This window comes from Acinonyx jubatus, chromosome E4 (genome assembly GCF_027475565.1).
Source record: "Acinonyx jubatus isolate Ajub_Pintada_27869175 chromosome E4, VMU_Ajub_asm_v1.0, whole genome shotgun sequence".
In the NCBI taxonomy this organism is placed as follows: domain Eukaryota; kingdom Metazoa; phylum Chordata; class Mammalia; order Carnivora; family Felidae; genus Acinonyx; species Acinonyx jubatus.
In genome coordinates, this window is record NC_069395.1 from 20,421,679 (window position 1) to 20,445,984 (window position 24,306).

At 33.6% G+C, this 24,306-nt stretch overlaps 1 protein-coding gene across 1 annotated transcript in view; it reads left to right on the forward strand.

The window, feature by feature from the left end:
* RGS21 (regulator of G protein signaling 21) overlaps nucleotides 1-24,306 on the forward strand; it is a 126,612-nt gene that overhangs the window by 91,602 nt on the left and 10,704 nt on the right. The window contains exons 2-3 of the mRNA XM_053209725.1: nucleotides 16,548-16,665; nucleotides 20,880-21,046. Coding sequence (XP_053065700.1) covers nucleotides 16,548-16,665; nucleotides 20,880-21,046 — 285 coding nt within the window. The remainder of the gene's footprint in view (nucleotides 1-16,547; nucleotides 16,666-20,879; nucleotides 21,047-24,306) is intronic.

The window sequence follows — 24,306 nt, forward strand, 5'->3', positions numbered from 1 at the left end:
CATGCCCTTTGCACATATATCCAGTTACATAATAGTTCTATTTTTTGATATTTTGAGAAACTTCCATACTGTTTCCCATCATGGCTGTACCAGTGTACATTCCTGTCAACAGTGCACAAGTATTCCCTTTCCTCAACATTCTCATTAACACTTATTATTTTTCCTTCATTTTTGTTTATAAGAGTCATCCTAACAGGTATAAGTTGATAGCTCACTGTGGTTTTGATTTGCATTCTCTGATGATTTGTATTTCTGAGCACCATTTCATGTACCTGTTGGCCCAAATATGTAAAACAATTGATAACAAACATAAATGAATAATAATAAAATAATAGCAGGTGACCTTAATACCCCTCTTATTATCAATTGACAGATGATCTAAACAGAAAATAAACACAGAAACAGCAGAATACACATTCTTTTCAAGTGCACATGGAACATTCTCCAGAATGGATCACATATTAAGTCACAAAACAATCCTCAACTAAAACAAACAAACAAACAAAATAGACTGAAATCTTACTATGCACCATTTCTGACCACAATGCTATGAAAGTTGAAGTCAACCACAAGAAAAAATTTAGAAAGACATGAAGGTTAAACAACATGCCACTAAACAATGAATGGGTCAACTAGGAAATAATATTAAAAGAATAAATATTATAAATATTGCATGTATCACAACAGCAAAGATATTTGGATAAGGGTCTTGAGTAAAAAAGAATTTTTTTTTAATTTGGAAAACTTCTTTGATGCAAAAAAATTATTAGATGAAGCAGAATCTTAGACCAAAGCTTCACAATGACAAAGAAACCCCAAATATGAAAGTGAAATTCAGGATGTTCATACTCTAATTGATAAATTGAAGGTCCAGAAAAAGAAGGCAGAATTGAAAAGAAAATGTTAAAAAAATAAAGAAAAAATGTATGAAGAATATAAACCTCCATATTGAAAGGATAAGTTGTGTGTCTAGTTCAGTGAGTTTAAATACACAGACACACATTATGGAACAGCATCAAACTACTTAATAATGCCAGCAACAAAAAATATAAAGAATTGTGAATTACATAGGATCACTCATCAGCATCATTGGATGAAAGCAGACATTAGAGCAAAAGTATCAAAATTATAGGAGAAAATAGTTTTCAACCTAAAGTTCTATCTCAGACGACTATCGATTGTATATCCATAGGCAAAAATAAATAAACAAACCTAGATCTAAACTTCACACTTCATATAAAAATTAGCTGTAAATGGATCATATTTTTTAATGTAAAGTATAAAAGTCTAAACTTTTAGAATATAACAGAAGAAAATGAGGATTTGAGAGAGTTCTTAGAAATAATGTGAAAGGTACATCCATAAAACAACAAAAAAACAACAGCAATGCATCATTGAACTTTATCAAAATTAAAAACTTTTGCTCTGTGAAAGACCCTTGTAAGATAACAATATATTATTAGGAAATAATATTTATAAGCTGCATATCTGACAAAATACTCATATCTACTATATAGAAAGAATTCTCAAAACTCGACAGTTTAAAAAAATAAATAATGGTCCAGTTAGAAAATGAGCAAAACTCATGAAAAGGCACTTCACCAAGAGGATATATATGACAAAATAAACACATGAAAACATGTTTCCCATCACTAGCCTTAAGGGAATTAAAATAAGACCATGATGAGTTATCACTATATACCTATTAGAATAAAATTAAAAAAAAAAACAGTGACAAAACTAAAAGCTGTTGAGAATGTACAAATTAATACTGGATCTCTCATACTCTGCAAATGGGAATATAAAATGGTAGACTTTCTGGAAATATTTCATCAGTTTCTTAAAATATATATATATATCTGTGTATGTATATACATATATATACATGAACATATATATGCACTTACCAAATGACCCAGAAATTACAATCCGCACTATATATTCTAGATAAATGAAAACATGTCCACATAAATAATCTGCACACAGTTGTACATGGTAGCTCCTTTTGTAATAGACCAGCAACTCTAAACAACCAAAATGTTCCTCAATAGGTGGACAGTTGAACAAACAGTGGTACATCCATACTATGGAATACTAGCATCAAGAAGGAACAGGCTATTGAAACACACAACCTGGATAGATCTCAAGGACGTTACGCTACGTGAAAATAGCCCATCTCTAAAGGTCACATACTGCATGACTTCATTTACATGACACTATCAAAAGACAAAAAATAGAGATCTGAGAACAGGTTAGTAGTTTCCAGGGTTTAGAGGTGATGCAGAGGGGTAGACCATAAAGAAGATGGATCACTGGACATGATGGAATAGTCCTGCATCTTGGTTGAAATGGTGGTTACATCAATCTGCACATGAGGTAAAATAACAGAACCATGTATGATGTGTAAAAATGTCAATTTTCTCATTTTCATATTTTGCTATAATTTTTTAAGATGCAACCACTGAGAAAGACTTTGTGAAGAATATATAGTACCTCTCCATCATATCTTTATAATTTCCTGTGAATCTATAATTATATCAAAATAGAAAGCTTTAAAAGGTAAATAAAATATGTTATATAACTTAAAATATAAGTCAAAATTATATCATTAATCCTGTGATAAAAATGAACTACTTTAACATAAGGCTCTTTAAAAAAACATTTTGGTTATAAAAAGATGGACTTCCTGTATATATTACATTGTTTTTGGGTCTGCATGTCCTTTGCTAAGCTAGGCTATATTTTAAGACTCATTAGAAGTGTAGTAGAAAGTATATTTGGATTTAGAGAGATCTCAGCTTCAGTCCAAGGTCTCCAAGTTGTTAATTTAAGAAGTTTACTAGCTATGTAATCATAAGGAAAAATCTTAATGCATTTTCTGAGCTTCAGTTTATCATCTTTAAAGTAAAGATAATAAATAGTGATTGTATAGTTTTGTGGCCAAGATAAAATATAATTTATAAAGTGATTTCTACCAACATTCTCCCATTTCAGTTTTAGAATTGAATTTGTCTATGTTGGAAAGAACTTACATCCCTTCATAGAACAATGAGTATAACCTACTTTTATAGTTATATCATGACAGGCCACCCAACATATGTTTACTTTTAATTTAGAAACTTTATAAAATAAAGAGAACAAGTGGTGTCTAAATTCTGCTAAAATATATGTAGGAAACTGAGGACTCCCCCCCCAAAAAATTAGGGAAAAACATGCGGAAGAGGAGATGGAATAAAAACTGAGTTGCAAACAGACACTAGGGAATGATATGTGGTGACTATGTGTGTGTATTTTGCTTACTAAGAGATCCCATGCAATAAGGAGCATAATGTATGTGAAATCATACTGTAAAAATTGCAAAAGAAAAGCAAATGCAAAAGAATATGTGCTCTATATCCACCCACCCCCCTTCACTTCCTTTCCCTTCTCCCACCAAGTTTGGGTTGATGCTATGGTAGCACTTCTTTTATAAAAAGTCATATGCCTATTCCACTTACGTCATTACAAAGCTTGGAAACCTGCCTAATGAGTTTGCACAAAACTTATTTTTAAGTTGCATTTCATATACTCTTACGAATAAATATTTAAGACCATATTAGGACCTATAAATAACAATATTAAGATAGGATCCTGGGGCCACCTGGGTGGCTCAGTTGATTAAGCCTAAACTCTTGATTTTGGCTCAGGTCATGATCTTACAGTTCATGAGTTTGAGCCCCGTGTCAGGCTCTGTGCTTACAGCCGGATCCTACTTGGGATTTCTCTTTCCTTCTCTATAAGCCTCACTGGCTTGCACGTGAATGTGCTCTCTCTCTCGCTCTCTCTTTTTCTCTCTCAAAATAAATAAATAAACATTTTTCAAAGAATCTATTACTTAGATCCTGAATAATTCTATTTATTATATTATTCTCACAGACATGTCTGCTTTAAAAAACTAATTCCATAGGTCATCAGAATAATGCTTGATGCATTTGTTTTTTTTTTAATTATAGCAAATAAGGACGCTGGGGTGGCTCAGTTGGTTAAGCATCTAACTCTTGATTTCAGTTCATGACATGATCTCAAGGTTCATGAGTTCAAGTCCCACACTAGGTTCTACACTGACAGTGTGGAGCCTGCTTGGGATTCCCTCTCCCTCTCTGCCCCTCCTGCACTCTTGCTCTCTCTCTCTCTCTCTCTCAAAATAAATAAATAATAAAATAAACTTAAAAAAAAAAGAAAGCATCAGTTTCAAAAACTAAATTAATTAATTAAATAAATTATAGCAAACACAGTAAACTCCCGGATCCGGGAGTAAAATCGTAAAACCTTGATTTGTGAGCATAATTTATTCTGGAAACAGACTTGTAATCCAAATCACTTGTATATCAAAGTGAATTTCAAGAACCATTGGCTTACTTGTGATCAAGTGATGTTTGGTGCCATGTACTACCCATATTGTGAGACATCACTCATTTATCAAGTTAAAATTTATTAGAAATGCTTGCTTGTCTTGCAGAACACTTGCAGAACAAGTTACTCACAATCCACTTACCTTCACACTTACCTTCACACTGAAGGATGTACATAATTTAAAATTTTAAATTATATGTAAGGAAAGAACATAGGTTTCGGAATCAGTTAAGCCTATATTTGAGTCCTTGCTTTATCACTTAAACCAAGTGACTTTGGGGAAGAAGGAACCTGATTTTTTCAACTGTTTTCCTCACATGTATAAAAAGAACCTTAGAATTTGTAGAAGAATGAGTTGAAATACTGTATGTAAGCTATATAAAATGTATGGCATACAATAGAGGCTTGCTAATGGTAATCACTTTCATTCATCACTTTACCTATTAGCTTCCTCTCCAAGTTTTTTTTAATACTTCCAGTATGTCTCTTACTTTTACCTATGTTTGTTTGTTTTTTACCATACCCATCTTATTTTAACTGTTCTGCAAATATTCACTGGTAATTCTTATAGTGCAAGGTACTATGCCATGTGCTGTGAGATGTACAAGACTCTACCTCTGTCCTAGACAAGAAAATAAGACCGGGAAACAGTATTGCAGTAGGAAACAAGTGATTAGTAGCACTGCAGTGTTACCCACTAAAGGTTATTGGTAAGATGGTCCTTTGGAGAATACCAAAGACTCCTAAGGAGAAGCAACTTTTAAGCTATGCTTTGGAGGTATTTCAGAAGAAAAAAAAAACAGCAAAATACAGGTAGAAAAGAAAACCAATGAACAAGAGAGTTAGAATAGTTTATACATTGTCATGCTAATGATTTTGGACTCACCAAGTAAACAATGGGAAAGCAGTGAAGATTTTTGTTGTTCAAGGAAAGTATACTCATTGCAGTAGTATCTAGATTAATAATTCCGTATAATATCCTTCTGTGTAAAGCATACTGTCTAAAAATCAATTGATTGAAAATTAATGTATATGTGACATTTCTGAATTTCCTGTAGCCAGTCTATAAGTCAAGCCTAAGCACCACTGAGCAGAAGATTAAAGGCTCATGGAGTCAAAGAATGATAAATTCAATGGAAGACATCGCTTCTGTCTGATTCCCGGCAGTACACATATTTGATGACTTCCTGCCTTCTTTTTAATGTTGAAAAGAGTTCTTACAGCAATAATCTACAAATTTAGAGAAACTCATTCAGCCTGTCAAAAAATTAAATGGTTGAATATCCCTAAGTATCTAGCCAGATATTTTACTAATACTTGCTATAAAGAGTGAACAGTTTTTCATCACCTTTTTTCCTTCTTCATTCTAGAAAAATAACTTCACAAGTTTAAAAGATACATATGTATATTCATATATGTATATATGTATATGCATGTATATGAAAACAAAATTATTATGCAAGGGTAAATGCCTTGTTATAAAGAAAAGAAATGAAAATAATCTTGCCATGTGTTGAGGGAGAAAGGTAATTGGCTTAGTGGGAATTTTATTTGACTTTTTCCTTTTCCATTCTGAATAACTAGTAAGTAGGGAGGGCCAAGTTTTTCCTAGTTGGAACCTGGATCTGGTTGAAATAATATAATTAAATATATTTTAATTTATATCATGGCTTAGATCATTGGTTTTAATAATACCTAATAAAATAAATAGAGCCATTGCTTTATAAAATAGTAAAGAATACTGTATGCTATTCTTAAAATGTATTTGGCTATAACAGATAATTTCAACTTAGATACATATAGTGTGAATTGTGTTTCATCCTTTCTTTTTAGGGATTAGTGTTCTCAAATACCAGGGGCAATTTAGCATCTTCTCTTTATTGTATGTTTTAAAAAGCTACAATGTACAGAGAGCTAACCAACTCAATATTTCAAAATTCCACTACTCAGACTGTAGTATTTATTCCTTATCAAAATGTCTTGAATATTCTCTAGGGCCACAAAAAGTGAACAAAATATTTTGAGCCAAAGATGTACATAGATTCCAGTTCAAATTGTGTTTTATAAATTATATCACTTAGCTTTATTAATAGCTCTCATGACAAGCTACCTTTCCTTAAATATTTTTGCATTGAATGGTGAGCTCTACCAGACAGGTGAGAAAGAAATTTAGCTCAGGAGAAAAGTGAAATAGTTGCTGTGTGTATAAGATGGGAACACAGAAATTTGAAAGTTGGGGGAGAAAAGTGAGTTAAATGGTTATTTATCTCTATGTTGTCAAAAGCTCAATTAAAGGAAAGAAAAACTTCAAAGAATCAATTAACAAGATATTATGAAGACTATGAGATTATAATGTGGAGTTAAATATTCTTCACTGAAAAAGAAAAAGAGAGAGCAAAGCTGATCTTTTGATTTGGATACTTTTAGCTTTACTCATTTCTATCAAACTGTCCAAACTTAATTCTTTTTTTATTTAAAATTTTTTAAGGTTTATTCATTTTTTAGAAACAGAGAGAGATAGAGCCTGAGGGAGGGAAGGACAGAGAGAGAGGGAGACACAGAATCCAAAGCAGACTCCAGGCTCTGAGCTGTCAGCACAGAGACCTACACGGGGCTTGAACTCACAGACTGTGAGATAATGACCTGAGCTGAAGTCAGCCGTTCAACTGACTGAGTCACTCAGGAGCCCCTGTCCAAATTTAATTCTAATTAATTAATTTAAGTATATGAAACCATTAAAATGTAGAATGGTATTTAACTTTTAAAACATTTTAAGGCATTTTTGCTTGCATCAGAAAGCTTGTTAAACTTCTAAACTATTTCACTTTACTGAAGCAGATGTTTCTTTGACTATCAGTGCCTTCGTATTCTAAGATAACACAAAGAAAGTACATTCAGGACATACAACATGAGATGTGACTAGCAAGTAATGTGACTGATTTGCCAACAAGCATACTAAGGACTAAACATCCAAATGAACATTATATTTCTAAGCAGCCACTTTGGGAGATCAGACACATTTCAGTGGTGTTGCCATTGCTCAAAACATTTCAAACTTCTCCTTTAGAATGCTCTCAGAAATAATTTATGAACCATACAAAACTCAGGCTCATTGATTTATAAATTGCACCTCATATAGCAGTAACTTGAAGCAGAGCAGAATTGAAAAATATAATTTTTTCTTTTTCTTTGTTTATAAAAAGAAACTTACATTTTAAATTAGTCCCCAAAGAAAGTGTTTTTATAAAAATCTAGAAAAACAATCAGAAAACTAATAATAATAGTAATAATTCTTCCTTTTTCCTTATAATTTGAATAAGAAGCATAATATGGACTAAGAATCAGTGGAACTTTGTTGGGAAGTGTCATACATTTAATCTCAACTTTGTTGGTCCTATTTATTTTTTCAATGACCACCTTGGCAAATTTGCTCTCTCTTCATCCTCCTTAACCCCTCTTAGACATCTGACATTCCTGATCATCCTTTCTGTTTCCAAAAATGCTATGAACAGTGTTCTTAAAAAACTTAAAGGAACCACTCTGTATCCTTAGCCTTTCCTGAACTTACTGTGCTATGTTCTTCCCACATCCATGGAAGCATTACTCTACATATAGAAGTTACTAAAGTATTTAAATATTTATTGAATAAATAAATAGGCAAGCCTTTGGTTCTTGGCTCTATTTCCTGTGCTATTTCTCTTGTTAAAATAAATCTCATAGGTGTTAACTATCACCACTGCTAAAATAACAAGTCCCACCGCACAGCCTCCCTGTATCCCTACCACTCTCAACTGTGCCAACTTCAGCAAGTTATTTAACTTCTCTGAGTCTTAATTTCCTCCTTTGTAAAATGGGGATAAAAATATAGTCGATCTCATAACATAATGCCCAGCTAGATAATGCTTAAGAAGTTTCTGATACTTTTTAAGTGTTCAATTATTGCTATTTTATTATTTTTTTTTATTTATTGAGGGAGAGACAGGTAGAGAGAGAGAGAGAGAGCACAGGTGGGGAAGGGGCAGGGGGAGAGAGAATCCCAAGCAGGCTCCACACTGTCAGAGCAGAGACTGATGCGGGGCATGATCCCATGAACCATGAGATCATGACCTGAGCTGAAATCAAGAGTCAGCTGCTTAACCAACTGAGCCACCCGGGTGCCCCTCAATTATTATTTTTTTTAAGTAAGCTCTACACCCAACATGGGACTTGAACTCACAACTCCAAGATCAAGAATTGAGTGCTCTACCAACTGAGCCAGCCAGGCACATCTAAATGTTGAATTATTTTAACTATTATTGTTTTACCCTAAAATCCTTCACAACATCCTCACAATCAATTCAACATCTTTTTTAAAATATGAATATTGTCTGAAACTTGCACCAAGATAAAATGGTATGTTTTCACCTAGATTAAATTATGCAACTACCATAATTAAATTCCTATTTAATTATCTTTCTCCAACCTTTAGTAGTGTAGATAGCAATGGCTTTCTTAGGCTAAAAAAGAACCTCCATATAGATTCTTTTATTGTCTTTGAGTAGGCTGTCAAAATGCTATGACCTCTGTCTGACAGGAAAAGTTAATCAAACTATATCTAATAATCATTCTGCATGTCTCTAAACTTTCTTTTACCTATCAACTTCCCCAAACCTGCTTTTCTTTTGTTATTACTGTGATCACTTGTGGGAAATCCATTCTTTCAGGCTATGAGGTTTGAAATCTGTTCCTCTCACCCTCCCTATTCTATCCATGCTAGCCAGGCCCCACAGCCCTGATGTTCACTTTTCCATCCCTCTCCAATTGCCCTTGACATCTCACGCATGGACCCCCACACTATACTTCTACTCTCCTGCCTGTCTTTATTCTCACATTCTTCCAATTCATTGCACACACAACCTTATCATTCTAATGTTCCAAAATTACCAACTTTATACTGTCTGATTGAAATTTTGCAGGAGCACCTGGGTGGCTCAGTTGGTTGGGCATCCAACTTCAGCTCAGGTCATGATCTCGCGGTTCATGAGTTCCAGCCCCACATTGGCTCTGTGCTGACAGCTCAGAGCCTGGAGACTGCTTTGGATTCTGTTTCCTTCTCTCTCTGCCCCTCCCCCACTCACACTCCATCTCTCTCTCTCAAAAATAAATAAATGGTATTTTATATATATACATATATATGTATATATATATTTAATAATGAAATTTTGCATCCTAATACCACTTACGATAATTTTTTTACAGAATGTAAAAACAAAAAATTTGTGAATAAATTTCATATCCTTATGATATGATATGGTATGATATCATACCTTGTATGATGGTAGTATTGTCCATAGAGTCACATGCTATATCTCAATAATGGTTCTGTGAATGTCAAATGAGATGAGAAGAAAATTTTAAAACATATATAAATAGCACTATGTAAGATGCTTTGGCTTAGTATATTACCATTTAGTCTCACACCATAACCTGTGAGAAAGGTACTATATCCATTCTGTAGCAAAAAGTCTCAGAGAAGTCAAGGTTACTATTCAGCAGAAAGGGTTCATACTACATATGAACTCACCGCTCAAGTGTCAGCATGTATGCTCATTTTATTTCATCCTACCTTCTTTTAAGCAGGGTTTTAAGACTGGAGTTCCTTGGATGTATTAGTTTTCTTTTGCTGCTGTAACAAAATATTACAAACTTAGTGGTTTAGGATAATACAAATTTGTTATCTTAGAGTCTAGGAGCTCCAAAGTCCAAAATCAGTCTCACTGGGTTAAAATGAAGATATTGGCAGGGCTGGTTGCTTCTGGAAGCTCTGAGGGGAGAATGTGCTTCCTGGCCTTTTCCCCTCCTAGAGGACACCTGCACTGCTTGGTTCTTGCACCTTTCTCATACATCACTCCAACCCCTTGCTTCTGGCTTCCCATATCCTACTACAGGCTTCACTCCTCCTGCCCCCTCTTGTAAGGATCTTGTAATTATACAAGACCCATCTGGATAATCTAGGCTAACAAACAAACCCTTGCCATGAAGGGTAATATATTCACAGGTTCCAGGCACTAAGACATGGACATCTTTGGGGCCATTTTTTCACCTGCATCACTAGGCATGAGCTCTGACTATGGAGCCTGAATCCCCTGGGACTAAGAGGTGGTGATCATTAGCTGTTTCAACAATACTATGTATGCATTATGATCTTTGGTCAAGATGTATTGAACACCATAGGGAATCATTCAGCCTAAGAAGACAGTTCATTTACTCACCTGTTCATTTATTATGACCTTTCGTTTGGATAAATAACATCCAATTCTTAGTTTTTCCTGAAAAATTAAAAGAAGATTGTAAGAAATGAGCAGTGTATATTAGACAAATAATAAGTGTGAGTTGGGGAAGGATGTACGAGAAAGAGCATTCTTGCAACTACACTGAAATCAAAATAGAAATTTCAATTTTTTTTCAATGCAAAATAAGCCTACTCCTGCTTGTGTGTCTCACAGACTTAGCATGGCTTTTACCAAGAGGGTCTTTACATTTTGACGGTTTATTTTTTCCAAAGTCCGCATGTTTGAGTATATATTATAAAGTTAGTACTTCATTATACCCCTTCAGCAAAACAAAAAGTCTAAATATGTTTAATGATTTAGTTTTTGCATAAGAACATTACTTAATGGTGCTTGAATTAACAAAATGAATTGAGCTAATTGATGACAACCCTTCTTAATGATACACTGACTTTTTGGGTCATCTCTCCTACTTCGGTCCATCTCATTAGCCCAGGGCCACTTGCATACTGGGCGCCCTCAGGCGTTTCTATAGATCAACTAAATGGGGATGCTTCAATGCTAAGTCAGGGAGAAGCAGATTTTCTGCTGTCTTCTGACTCCTTTCTTTCTCCCACCCTGAAAATCATCAATCTTTCAGGAGTGTTAAATTTATTTTGAAGGTCATAAATATATACTGGTGCAATTTTTTACTGAAGAACTTTGTTATATTGAGATAAAGGCTTGATGAAGCACCAGGTTACATGTAAAAAACTTTGACTACAAACAAAAATACGATATATGGTCTGTATTTTAATAAATATATTCAAACATTATGAACTTAAATATCAGCGTTGCATAAAGAAACATTGGCAGAACATACCAAGAGATCCATGGTTAAAAGAAATAGAGATACATGTGTTTAGGTAAAAAAAAAAAAAGTGAAAGTGAATATGTTTTGAAAAAAACATAATGCCTCGTACTAGAACATTTTAGTCCATGAGTAAAATTGTAAAAATACTTAAACCTACATAGCTGTTGAAGATAAGCGTATTAAAAGTACAGTCTTCCTAAGACTCTCTGAAAATCAAAGAACAGAGGGAAAAATTGATCGATGAAATACCTAAAGACAAATATTAAATTTTATATACTTTTTTTCTGAGTTGATTTAACCTCCTATGAACAATAGTTGTCTTGTAAATGGATGTATATGAATTTTAGGAACCAAACTTTCAAATGGAATTTATTTCAGTTATGCCACAGACTCAGAGAAATGTCACATTTATTCAATGAGTTATTTGTTACTTAGAAGTTTAAGTGTTTTGACCAGTGAAAAGTTAACAACAAAATGAAAAGAGCTGAGCATAGCATGATTTAAAGAATGCCAATTTGTAACCCAGGGGATAGGTATTTGCATACTAATTGTAATGTTCCTGCTGTCACATTACCTTCAGCTTGAAGATCAGTCAGAAAGAGAAATTCGACATCATCTGTGACAGTCAGACAGTGGAAGGAAAAATGCCAGTGAAGTGAGTTGCCTTTTAAAGCTATTTTTATCTCAGAAGAGGTACAAATGAAACACTTGCGCCTTCATTAGTCTCGATGTTTTGTTTCCTTCATTTCTGATAAATATGCTAATTGTTGTCTTTCTTACTGATTTATTTTCTTCCCCTTTCTCTATTGATTTCTTCTTCTTTTCTAAAATATGTCAACAGCTCATGACTTGCTTTTGCAGTTAGTTCTTTATATTTGCTAATATAAAACAAGGTTATAAAGGGAGAAAAACCGGTGAGCTTTCTTTATGTGAAGCTTTTCAAAATAATGAAATGTTAAGAGTTCGAGACATAGATATGTCTGATCCTTGCAAAAATTATTCATTATTGCAATATTTATTGAGAAATTTGAAAACAGATATTAAGTGCTGGGTAAGGAAGCAGCTGTCACTTCCTGGAGCACATGGACCCCTTGCTTGAATTTCCCATTCTCCAGCACACTGCTAATTGAGTGTGAACAGCTAAGTTGTTGGATTCCACATTTTTTAATGCAATACAACTGGTTCTAGCTGGCACAATTAGCAAGATAACTGGTAGCTTTCACGCAGTTCCCATCTGGCCTGGCTCTTCTCTGGACACATAATATGGGGACTGCTGGCCTTGATGGTGTTCGCTTAATGAAGGAAACAGAAAGGAAATCAGCCAAAACCCCATGAAACACTAAGTGCAATTTTGGCTCCAGATACATGGTGAATTTTCATGGCAAATCATACACATACAAAAAGTTACTCTGATTATGCATCACAGTTATTCAGGAAATGCACACACTCAGACAGTCAGACAAAAGCTCTGTTCGAGTTAAAACTAAAATCAAAACAAAATTTAAAAAGAGAGAGAAATAGCAGAGAGGCACATTGTCCGTTTTTTCAAGGTAACACGTGTCAAGTAAAATTTAACCAAGTTAGTACATTTTTAAATTAGCCACCTTCTTTTTTTCACCAGTTTGAATTCGCTAGTTTCTTTCTTAACATTTATATAGTTGCATTTTTTAAAACATAAAACATAATTCTCAAGTCTAACATGAGAAATGTCCTATTTTCATTTGATAACGTGTGACATTTAAGAATCTGTCTTCTGAAAAGTTTCTATTGAGTCCTCAGTTACTGCAATTCAGCTATTATTTAGAGGAAATATTTGTGTGAAATGCAATAAACTCTATCAGAGAAAATGCAATTTCAAATTATTTATTATAAATGTTCCAAAACATGAACAAAGTACACGCATATGCATATTGACCTATTCATTCAAGGAAGAAGTGTAAAAAGAGTTTGGGTCATAAGGAGATATACCTGTGCTTGAATTCTAACTGCCTATTAGTATATGCAAGGTATTGCGCCAGTCATTAGCATCTCTGAGGCTCTTTATTCATTTGTAACATAGGATTAAAACACATTGTCATTTACAAGATTAAATAAAGTAAAGTATATGACATGCTGAACACCATGTGGTATAGATTGCAAACATTCAATATATTGTTGTACATTTTGATGCTACTAAAAATATTGTCTTTCAACTTATTCATATATAACAATAACTTACTCTTCCACAGAATTGTAAATATACAACCAACCCAGAAGTTAAAATTTTAAACAGAAAATTAAGAACATTATTTCTTTAAATAGTTGCATTTCACCTAGCTTCTGAAAAGTAAATACTGTGTTACCACCAACCCTCCCATCATATCAGGTAGTCAAAATTGAACCTTTCAAGTCAAACCTGAAATAGGTTAGAAAATTGTTAGCTGAGAGCATTCCAGGAATTATCACACACCTGCAGAGGTATTCTTTCAGAGAGCTGAAAGGCAAATTTACCTTCTATAATAATGCAGCATTTGGTGGACCATAAATAATACTAGAATATCCCAGTATCTCTAATTCTGTTACCTATAATATTCTCTATCTGTAGAAAATTATATTCTAGTATATCTCTTTAACTCAAAACATTACATTTTTTCTCTTGTCCTTGGTATCACACCATTTTCAGACTTTGTTTTCTTCCTTTGTTTTTACTGTTTTCCTACACTAATGAAGATAACTAGAATAGCTACCATTTACTTCAATACTTCCATTCCTAAGACTCCTTTACTTCTGATAAGGTCTTCACTGAATATTCCTTTTGCTTTCAGTGTATGCAAAATCTGGCTCTCCCTAAATGACATGACTTGCCTTGATGACTTCACAATGGATTTTGTCCATTTTCTCCAATTTCACATCTCTTAGGGATGGGAGTGAGGTCTGTAGTCTGTCGCTTCCCAATGATGCTTTCGCATCATGTCTCCTCTTCCTTCCACCATTACACGCTTTGATGCTAATGCCATTCAACTATAACTTTCAATAATCATCTTATCACTGGCATCTACCAGCATCTTGAAAGCCATTGCGCTGCCTCCACTGAAGGTTTTAATACCCGCCACTATTCGGGGTTTGGTCATTCCTTCATTCTTTGTTTCTGTGTTCAACAAACATTTTTTTGACCAGACATACTGTTCTTGGTAGTGGAAAATAACAATATTTCATCAGAGAACCTACACAATGGGGGAAGTATATTTTCATCCCTGAATGCTTTTTGCCTAGATTGTTTCTCAGTGGTTTTTGTTTGTTTGTTTGTTTGTTTTTGTGTGTGTGTGTGTATGTGTGTGTGTGTGTGTGTGTGTGTGTGTGTTTTGGTGGCTGTTCTTCATTCAAAGTGGGTGTACTGTGCAGCCAGGCTTTGTCTCAAAACTCCTCACTGCCCTGTTCACTAACATGTATTCCACTCATGGAAAGTAGGCTTTTTAAAAATAATCTGTTAACCACTAAATATCAGTCTTCAAATAGAGATATTTTTAGACATGTGCACATTAGGAGACCATGTGATGATTTTAGCACTATTCAGTAGAATTCTTACAAGATCTAATATTTGAGTCATGAATTATCACATAAGCTTGTTAGAGTACAGGTTTTATAGTGCACAAAAGCTCTTCAATGTAGATTTAAATCTAAGTTTCAGTCCCATTCTCCATTAATGAAAAATAGAAATTGAACAACTAAATTTTTTAAGTGTCCGTTTAAATGAAAACCCACAATTTCAAAATGGTTTCACAGAAAATCTTGTGTCCCTAAGATTTAATAAATCAAGGGAGAAAGAAAAATCATCTGTCTACCACCAGCAAAGAAATCTCAGACAGGAAATATAAGCAATGGAAGATAGTAAAACGAATTCCCAGTCACCGAGCCCTCTCTGTGCACCCTCTAATGAGGACAGCCATTATTATCTGAAAATAGAACCACATCTGCAACCACTGAAGAAAGCACACTCAATCCCAACACAAATAATAAAAATGGCAGCAAATTATAGGAAGTAATAGATATAAAAGCATAGAGATCACTTCACAAAGCGTATTCAAGATTAGTCACCTTAACATGCAAATGTAAAATTTATAAGAATTACTAGATATGAGACTCTATTTTATTATCAATTGTTTTAATAAAAACTTTCAAAAATTAGCCCATGCATTTCCATAAGTAGGTCATTTGCACATCACAGCTACATGATCTAAGTTTTTTTTCTGGGTAGCAGATGCTTTCTATGGTTGGGAGCTTATCTCATCAGGATCTTAGTTTATTAAGGGGAATAATGCATGATATATTTGCATCTCAGAAAATTTATATCTTAAACCTGATTTACTATTTCTACATCATATCCCCAAAAGTATACCTTCTTCAGAAGACTTAAGTCTATAAATTTTTTTACTTCCTTGGAAAAGATATTACTCTGTCCTGACAGATACCTAGATTTAAATAAATCATCCCAGAATGGGAAGCATACCAGTCTTAGGAGAAATAAGGTCTGTCTCAGAGTGGGGTAAAATCTTCTCAAAATACTATAAATAAATACTTTCAAGATCATCACGTGTTAGACATTCTTAACTGAAATTTTCTTTTACTTTTTTGATATACACAATTATGACATGGATAATTTTATATATTGTGAAAACTCAGAAAATAGTTCACTCAATCACTACTGCTATCATGAAAACTTTTCAGAAATAGACTAGAGTAATGCCATGTAAATTAACAATTAATATATTTATAGTTGAGAAAAACTCAATATACTTCATAGAACCATGCGCAATATCTCCTTTGCACCTTTATTAGAATATAAGAATTTACAAATATTAATAACATTTAAGCATTAATAACATTTAGGCATTAATAAGTAATTTGCTGATATCAAATTATATACCACTTTATGTTGCTATTGCTGTCCACTATGAAAAACATTAAATAATTTTTGCTTACCTTTTGCAGTTTGATTAATGGTGCTTTTAAATTACATAACTCAACAAATACACATATCTCAAATATTACTGTAGGTTATAGAAGAAAAAGATCACAATGCTATTGTCAAGGGTAGATGTTGTTTCTACAGGTCACCAACAACAGAAACAATGGCGTGGTCTGAAAATATGGACACACTTTTAACCAATCAAGGTAAGATCCAACTAAGTTTAAAAATATAACGATTAAAAGTAAATCATTAAATTCTGAACGTTGTAGTCATCATAAAATATGAGTTTGATCAATATTTGAAGTATAAGATTTCCAACAGTCTCACAAATTTAGGTCTCAAACCTAAACGGAATTAGGTTGGACTTAAAATAAGACAAGATTATAGAAACTCAAAACGTTAACACAAAAAGAAAATCCCAAATAGGAAGTGAGAAATTTGTCATTTTTTTGTACTCATTATCATTTGATGTATGTATAATGACTGTTCTTGCTACAAGTTGAAAAAAATTCACAAACTATTGAAAAGTTGAAAATTGAAATAAATGACTTGTTTCTTCATGTCTTGGAAGCTAAAAAAAAACTTTTTAAAGTATTTATTTCAACTGATATTCTAATTTCTAGTGAAAACAAAAACATATTTAAATGTATTAATATGTACCTGTGTGGATGTTTATATTTATACTTAATACGGCTCAATAAGGCAATTTGGGCCAATTATAAATAAAATACCCTGGAATTTGATTCAAAGTAATTATTTGGAACTTCTGTTTCTGTTATAGATAATTTTGATTTGCAGCAGTTCTATTGCATACAGGAAAAAGAAATGGCACTACAGAGACATATATTTTAAAATATTTAAAATTTAGTATTGTTGGTACTAATCAAATGGAATTTCCACTTTAAATTTGTAAAGTAAATATCAGAATATTAGAAAAGTTTTTTTTTAACGTTTATTCGTTTTTGAGAGACATAGAGAGACAGACCATGAATGGGGGAAGGGCAGAAACAGAGGGAGACAGAATCCAAAGCAGGATCCAGGCTCTGAGCTGTCAGCACAGCGCCCCGACAGTGGACTCGAACTCACCAATTGTGAGATCATGACCTGAGCCAAAGTCAGATGTTTAACCGACTGAGCCACCCAGCCGTCGCTAGAAAAGTTTAAAACATAATAAAGTTGGGTGAATTTTTCATAGTTGCTTATTCATATATAAAATTGGATTGGATTAAACAAAATTATTCTGATTTTATGATTCTTAAATAACTAATTCCTAAAGCATAGACATAAAAGAATCCACGTTGCTCCTAGAATCCAATTAAGAACATATACCAAAGACATCAAAGATATGGAATTGCATTTTTATAAGTTTTGAATGGCGTGTTTCTTTTCTACTTAAGTGTATAACCAGTGGGACAGATCAGGTTTACAAAAAGCCTTAAGAAAGTATCTCTGCAGATGGTGATCCGGCTGGCTCCAGAGAAGGGGAGATCCAGGGGCTACCACCACAGAACAGAGGCATAGAAGATGTTGAGCTGAAGGCAAATGCTTTCCTCAACATATCTCCTGATCTTTTTTATTTCATGCCCACATAGAGTAGAAGACATACAGATTCATTTGAGTAGCTGTTGGTTTTTGCTTTTTATAATACCAAAAACAGCTTACAAAAAGAAAATGCTTCTTAATGCTTTAAACAGCTAAATGATTTCACCAAATTATCTAGTTATTTTGTCATCTTGGGGATATGTCTTACAGGTACCACACATAGGCTCTCAGATAGGTTTCAACACCTATTGTTTATTCCATTTGTCTAACCAGTAGCCATTCCAATTTGTAGAGAGTGCTCTCAGATGATATCATTTTAATCATATGTAGCATATTATTCCAAATTCACATGACATTTTTTGATCATTCATATTGTATATATAGAATAGAAGCAGAGTTCAGTAAAATAGTGTGTTCAAGACAAGGATAGCTAACTCGTTTTAGCTGTTTATTCTATTCCATTGTGCCCTAAACCTAGTGATGGCAGGGGGAGAGAAGCCGATAATTGCTCTCAGAGTGGTCCTTCGTTAAAATGGTAGGATGTGAGAAAATAGTAAGTTTCTTGATCTCTAACTTCCCATCTCTCTAAGATGCATTTAGATAATCCTCACTGAGAGGAAGCCTCATATACCTTAACGACACACATATAAAATATTGCCAGACAGGAATCTACATTCTTCCCATATCCTTAAAGTATACTTCATTCTCTATATAAAATAGATTTTAGCATCAATTCTGTTTTGACCCCTCAAATTCATCATTGTTTGGACAAAACTCATGGAAATTTTAATTGAGTGTTACTAAGAGGATTTTTATAACCTAAATTTGTGTCACAGAAGCTTCTTGGATGTATTTTTAAATGCAATAAATGTGCAGTTAATTGAATTTTTTATAGTGATCACATATTAACGACATCCACACTCTCCAATATTTCTACTGAGAATTTTAATTGGTACCTGATAACCTTTTGCCATGACTTGTTATTTCAACGCTATTTCGAATAATAAAAAAAATGGTTATATCTATTTTTAATCCAGTGTTTTTAGACATTTTAATCTTGCTCCCTTGAAGCCTTTCCCATTTTCTTTCACTAAACCATTTTGCTTCGTACCTGCAGCAACCTACAAACAACTGACTTTGGCTTCTTTTTCATAACCTATCTCTAACATTTTCTTTTTCACTAGTTAATTTTCCCTTTCCCCTGATTCTCCACAAGCTTATTAGTCCCAGCTTTGGAACTTGAAGGATCAGGTCTCTAAGCACACAGTCAGGGAAGAGCCGCTTTGAGGACATGCTAGGGGACCCTCGTGGCAGATGGAAGAGAAAGCCACCAACGTACCCTCCCAGAGGCAAGATCCCTCCCAGAGGCAAAAGCACTGATGTATATTTTCTTCCTCAGAGAGATCCAGAGTCTCATTTATAAACAAATACCAACCTCAGAAGTGTATAATCTATGAAACCGCATAATGTGAACTCAAGGTACTGGCTTAGTCCATCAACTGCAGGAATCTGATAATGACTTTTCTTACCTGCTAACTAGAAGCACACTCCTAACCATACTCATCCCTAAACAATTTAGCAAGAATTACCTTCTTGAATGAGCTCTATATATGCCAAAGAAGAATATTTCAGGGCACATTTTGATGAAAAAATAAAGAAAGAACAGTCTAAACAGGTGGTCATAAACTCAAATATCTATGAGAGCAAGGAATAACACATGTGTAAATTTGACTGAAAGTAAAATAATGGGGAGAGATAAGACATATGGGAATCAGAGGCCGCAAGCACTAGCTGTTGTTATTAAATTCAAAGGAAATAGCATATACTAATCGAGGCAAAGTAAACAGCCTGCAAGTATGTGGGCCTATTTGCAGTCCCTGGTCTAAAGTTTCTGAACAAATCCATGCTCAGGAGAATACATGGGAGCAGGAGAAAAACACCATGAACAGGCTAGGTTACAGTAGGTGCCATGAGGGAGATTGGAGGGACATCAGTGTTTTGTTTAAGGTAACATTGGGGAAAAGCCCATTTATTTGCCTCATTGACTTATAATTGCCTATCGCCACATCAAGAGGAAAAGCATTCACTCCAAGTATTTTGCCCATTATTTTCCTGGGTTAGAGATTAGAATTGGCCAATATATTCATCCAAAATTAATAAATGCCAGTCCTTCCTTCTTTGCTTTGAACCCAAACTCACACAATCTAATCCCTTAGCATCAAATTGTGCTTCCTCACCAACTCAAGGTAACAAAGATATTCTTACTTGGAATTGCTTTTAACATCATTAGCTTGATTTGGGCTTAGTGCATTGGGTGTAGAAAGCTAAAGCCTATGCAGTTTCCCATAAAGTAACTGCTATCAAGACTTTACCCTATGGGTGCCTGGGTGGCTCTGTCAGTTGAGCGTCCAACTTTGGTTCAGGTTATGATCTCATGGTTTGTGAGTCAAACCCCGTGTTGGGTTCTGTGCTGACAGCTCGGAGCCTGGAGCCTGCTTTGGATTCTGTGTCTCCCTCTCTCTCTGTCCTCCCCTCCTCTCTCTCTCTCTGTCTCTCAAAAATAAATAAACATTAAAAAAAAAAAAAGACTTTCCCCTAAACGCAACTCCTAGACATTTCAGATCTAGAAAGAAAAGTACAGGTTTTCTTTGTTAATGGAGCTAATTGGATACATAGAGACAAGACTATTTTATGTTTATGATTACTGATCAAAAATAAGGTTTCTACACTTAAAGACAAAAACATAAGTATATAGAAGGATGATAAATATTTGCCACTGAATACTAAGTAAATGTTCATATCATACAACGTATTCATATTGGTTATGTATACTGCACTGAATGTTTCTTAAATTTTTCTCTTTTATATTTTACAGCTGGTCTAGATGCTTTTCGAACATTTCTAAAATCAGAGTTTAGTGAAGAAAATGTTGAGTTCTGGCTTGCCTGTGAAGACTTCAAAAAAACAGAAAGTGCAGAAAAGATGGCTTCTAAAGCCAAGATGATTTATTCTGAATTCATTGAAGCTGATGCCCCTAAAGAGGTGAGTAGAATATTCTAGAATAGTGAATATTCATCTCCTAGCAAATCTGCTCCCAATTATAAGACACTAAATCCATCTAAAGGGAAATCAAATTGTCGCTATGTATTCAAATAGAAAATGTCTGTAAACTCCAATAGAAGTGTCTTAAGATGATCCTATCTTTTACTGATTCAGCAAATATTTTTCAACACCTGTTGTGTGCCAGGTTTTGTTTCTTTGACCAAAACTTTGACCAGAAGTTTTGTTTCTTTAGCACGACATTCATACTCTTGAAAAATAGTATTTATTGTCTTAAGTTAAATTGCTCTAAAGTTAACCCTACAGAAATGCTATTTAAATGTTAAATGTGTTGTTGCATTTCAAGCTCACTTTGGTTTTTCCTGTTGTAAATCATGGTAGTCAACATGGAATAGAATTCTAGAGCAGAATAATTTATTTAACAAATTAAGAATAATATGTGGGGGGAATACAGCTACTAACCAACATTATGAATTCTTCCCTTTTAGTAGTTTGGAAGTCCACATTATGGCATGTAATGTCTTATTTTTCAAAAGACGGATTTGCTTACCTTTATTTCTTTAATGGCAAAAATGAGCCAAAGGTGTGAGGCATTGTTTTATGTGATCAGGACCCACCTGCGATGCTTTAAGGTCAGGAAAGTAGAAAACACTTTAGAAAGAAACCTGGAAAGACTGATAATATCTCCCCAAAAAGTGTTCAATGTGTGTAACATCTCATTTATATTTGATTTCATTTTCAGAACCAAAACTGTGATCATCTTCACATACCCCTTTAACATTTCACTTTAAAGTTTAAGCAATTTATAATTTAAAACCACTTCCGTTCCCCACTGATGATATCCTGTAAGCAAAGAGTTTTAATGCATAAATAGCAAACAGAAAGCTACACTGCATTACTAGTACCAAATAGAAACTTTTGGTACAAGTCATTTTTCTAATAGAGGTAAAATATCAGTTTCCTCCAAAGGGACAGTTATCATATTTTCTGATCCAAAATTAGGATTCATGGTGTGAGAAGGGTTATTGTACTTATGGGGACAAAGGACAGAAAAGGTGAAATGAAAACACTTTTGGAAAGTCCAGGACATAAAGTTGCTGTAGCAGTAGCTCAAGTTTTAATTGGACATTAATTACTGCAGCATACATTGGCTAGTATAACTTTACAGGCATATATATGAGCCACTAAAGCACAGCCTTGAATTCATGGGGTGGTGAAGGCAGGGGGTGGATTTTTAACTGCTGTGGAGCTATTTTAACATTCATTTCCCAGTCACCATCTAAGAATCAATAAATAATTCTGGAAAATTGAAAATATAGTGTATGAGATTTGTCAAGTTGATTAATGTGTCATTCCCTAAAAGGCTTTGAAATCAGCTCTAAAGATATCCTATTTATTGTGATATTGATTTGAAAGCCAGATTTTTTCTTCTTTATGAATTCATCTAATTAACAGTGATTGTTTTAGAATAACATTTTCAAACATTTGCATGAAAAGTCTTCTAATAAGAAATGCCACCTTTTCATTCAATCTTACAATATATAATAAATTATCAATTTTGACAAAACAGTTTTGTTTTCCTAGTCTTGTCTTCTAAAATAAATTTACACAGTAATAATTTAAACAAACAGCACAGTCATTATTTTAGGATATAAGAATTTTACAGCTTTTTATAATTTGGCCATCTAATTAAATTGGCTAAATAAATATAACTAAATTTATGACTGCTTTTCAAGTAGTAGATTATGTTTTCTCCTTGAAGTGCCTAAAAATATTTTTATTGAATATGACAAAATTCACTGAAAACAAAGAAATATATATATATTTGAAATAGTCATTATCTTTCCTATTATTTGCATTAGTTGTTTCTAGTTCAACAAATTATTAAATTTCAATTCCCAAATTACTAAAGAGCATTTGCCTCTTATATTATATACCAATCACAGTCTTCAAGATATTTCCCTGTAGTCCATCAGCTTTAGTTTAATTTTATTACAACTGTGAGTATGTTGAGTCATTAAATCTATTTTTTGAATACCTGTCCACACAGTGAAGTGATGAAACAGAAGATAGTGACTTGTAATAAAACCAGCCAAATATACAAAAAGCAATATAATAATAAAGCCACATTTAAAATTCATTTTAGCACACTGGAAAAGTGATCAAATCTGGAGAGTTAAGGGATGTTTTTTCAGGGTAATTCACACATGAAAAATGTATGTCATGAAAAGAGTAATATCAAGTCAGCATTTGAAGAAAGAATATTTCAGACTGAGGACATGGTGATACAACATGGAGATACAAAGCTTCCCGGTGTTTTCTAGAAACTGCAACCATTTGGATATTGCTAATGAGAAGTGGGGGGTGAAGTTGGATAGACAGCAGTAAAGATAAAGAAAAGATGGGAAGTATTCTAGATTTATCTAGTAGGCAGACTTAACAAGATGAGGTGATATATTTGATATGGAAGCTGGAAGACATGATTTTCATAAGCAAAAACAGTTACTTAAGAATGAGATTTATATGAAAATATTCTCCATTTTGTTATACAGTTGTAGTTGTATAAGTGACTCTTACAAAGAATCAAAATTATAACCAATTTCCTTGGTAGCAAACCCTAAAGTAAAGGACAATGGCAAAGTCATCTTATCCGAATGTCTATTAATTCCTGTTTATTTTCTTTTCCACTTCTTGTGTCTTTATTTCCTCATCTATAAAGTTGCTATCATAACTTAACAATTTTTAATTTAGGCACTTAGACAATTTACAATTAGATTATACTAAATTTACGATAAACAATCCCTGTCTATAAGTTGACATTACTAATGGTTCTCAGTTTCCCAGGCAAAGACAGCACATTGAACAAAACAACAAAAAAAATGAACTTCTAGGTCTCTAAGAGAAATGATAATAATTGGAACTGGCCTTTATGCCCTCTCACTTACAGTGTTACAGTTCCTGTGGTTTCTACACTAATAGAGAGTTAGTGTGATGTAATGGAAAATTGGAAATTTAGAGATACCTAGATCTAATTCAAATCCTGTACTTTTGTGGTAAGCTGCTTTATCTCTCTGAGCCTCAGTTTCCTCATCTAAGAAAGCATTTATAAAACAAGCATGTAACAACCACAGAACACACATGAGAATGATGAATGAGACCACATGTCAATGGTTTACATTATGCAGAACAGCTTTTAAGAAATTGTAATCCCTTTCTTTTAAAAAAAAAAAAACAAGTCACAT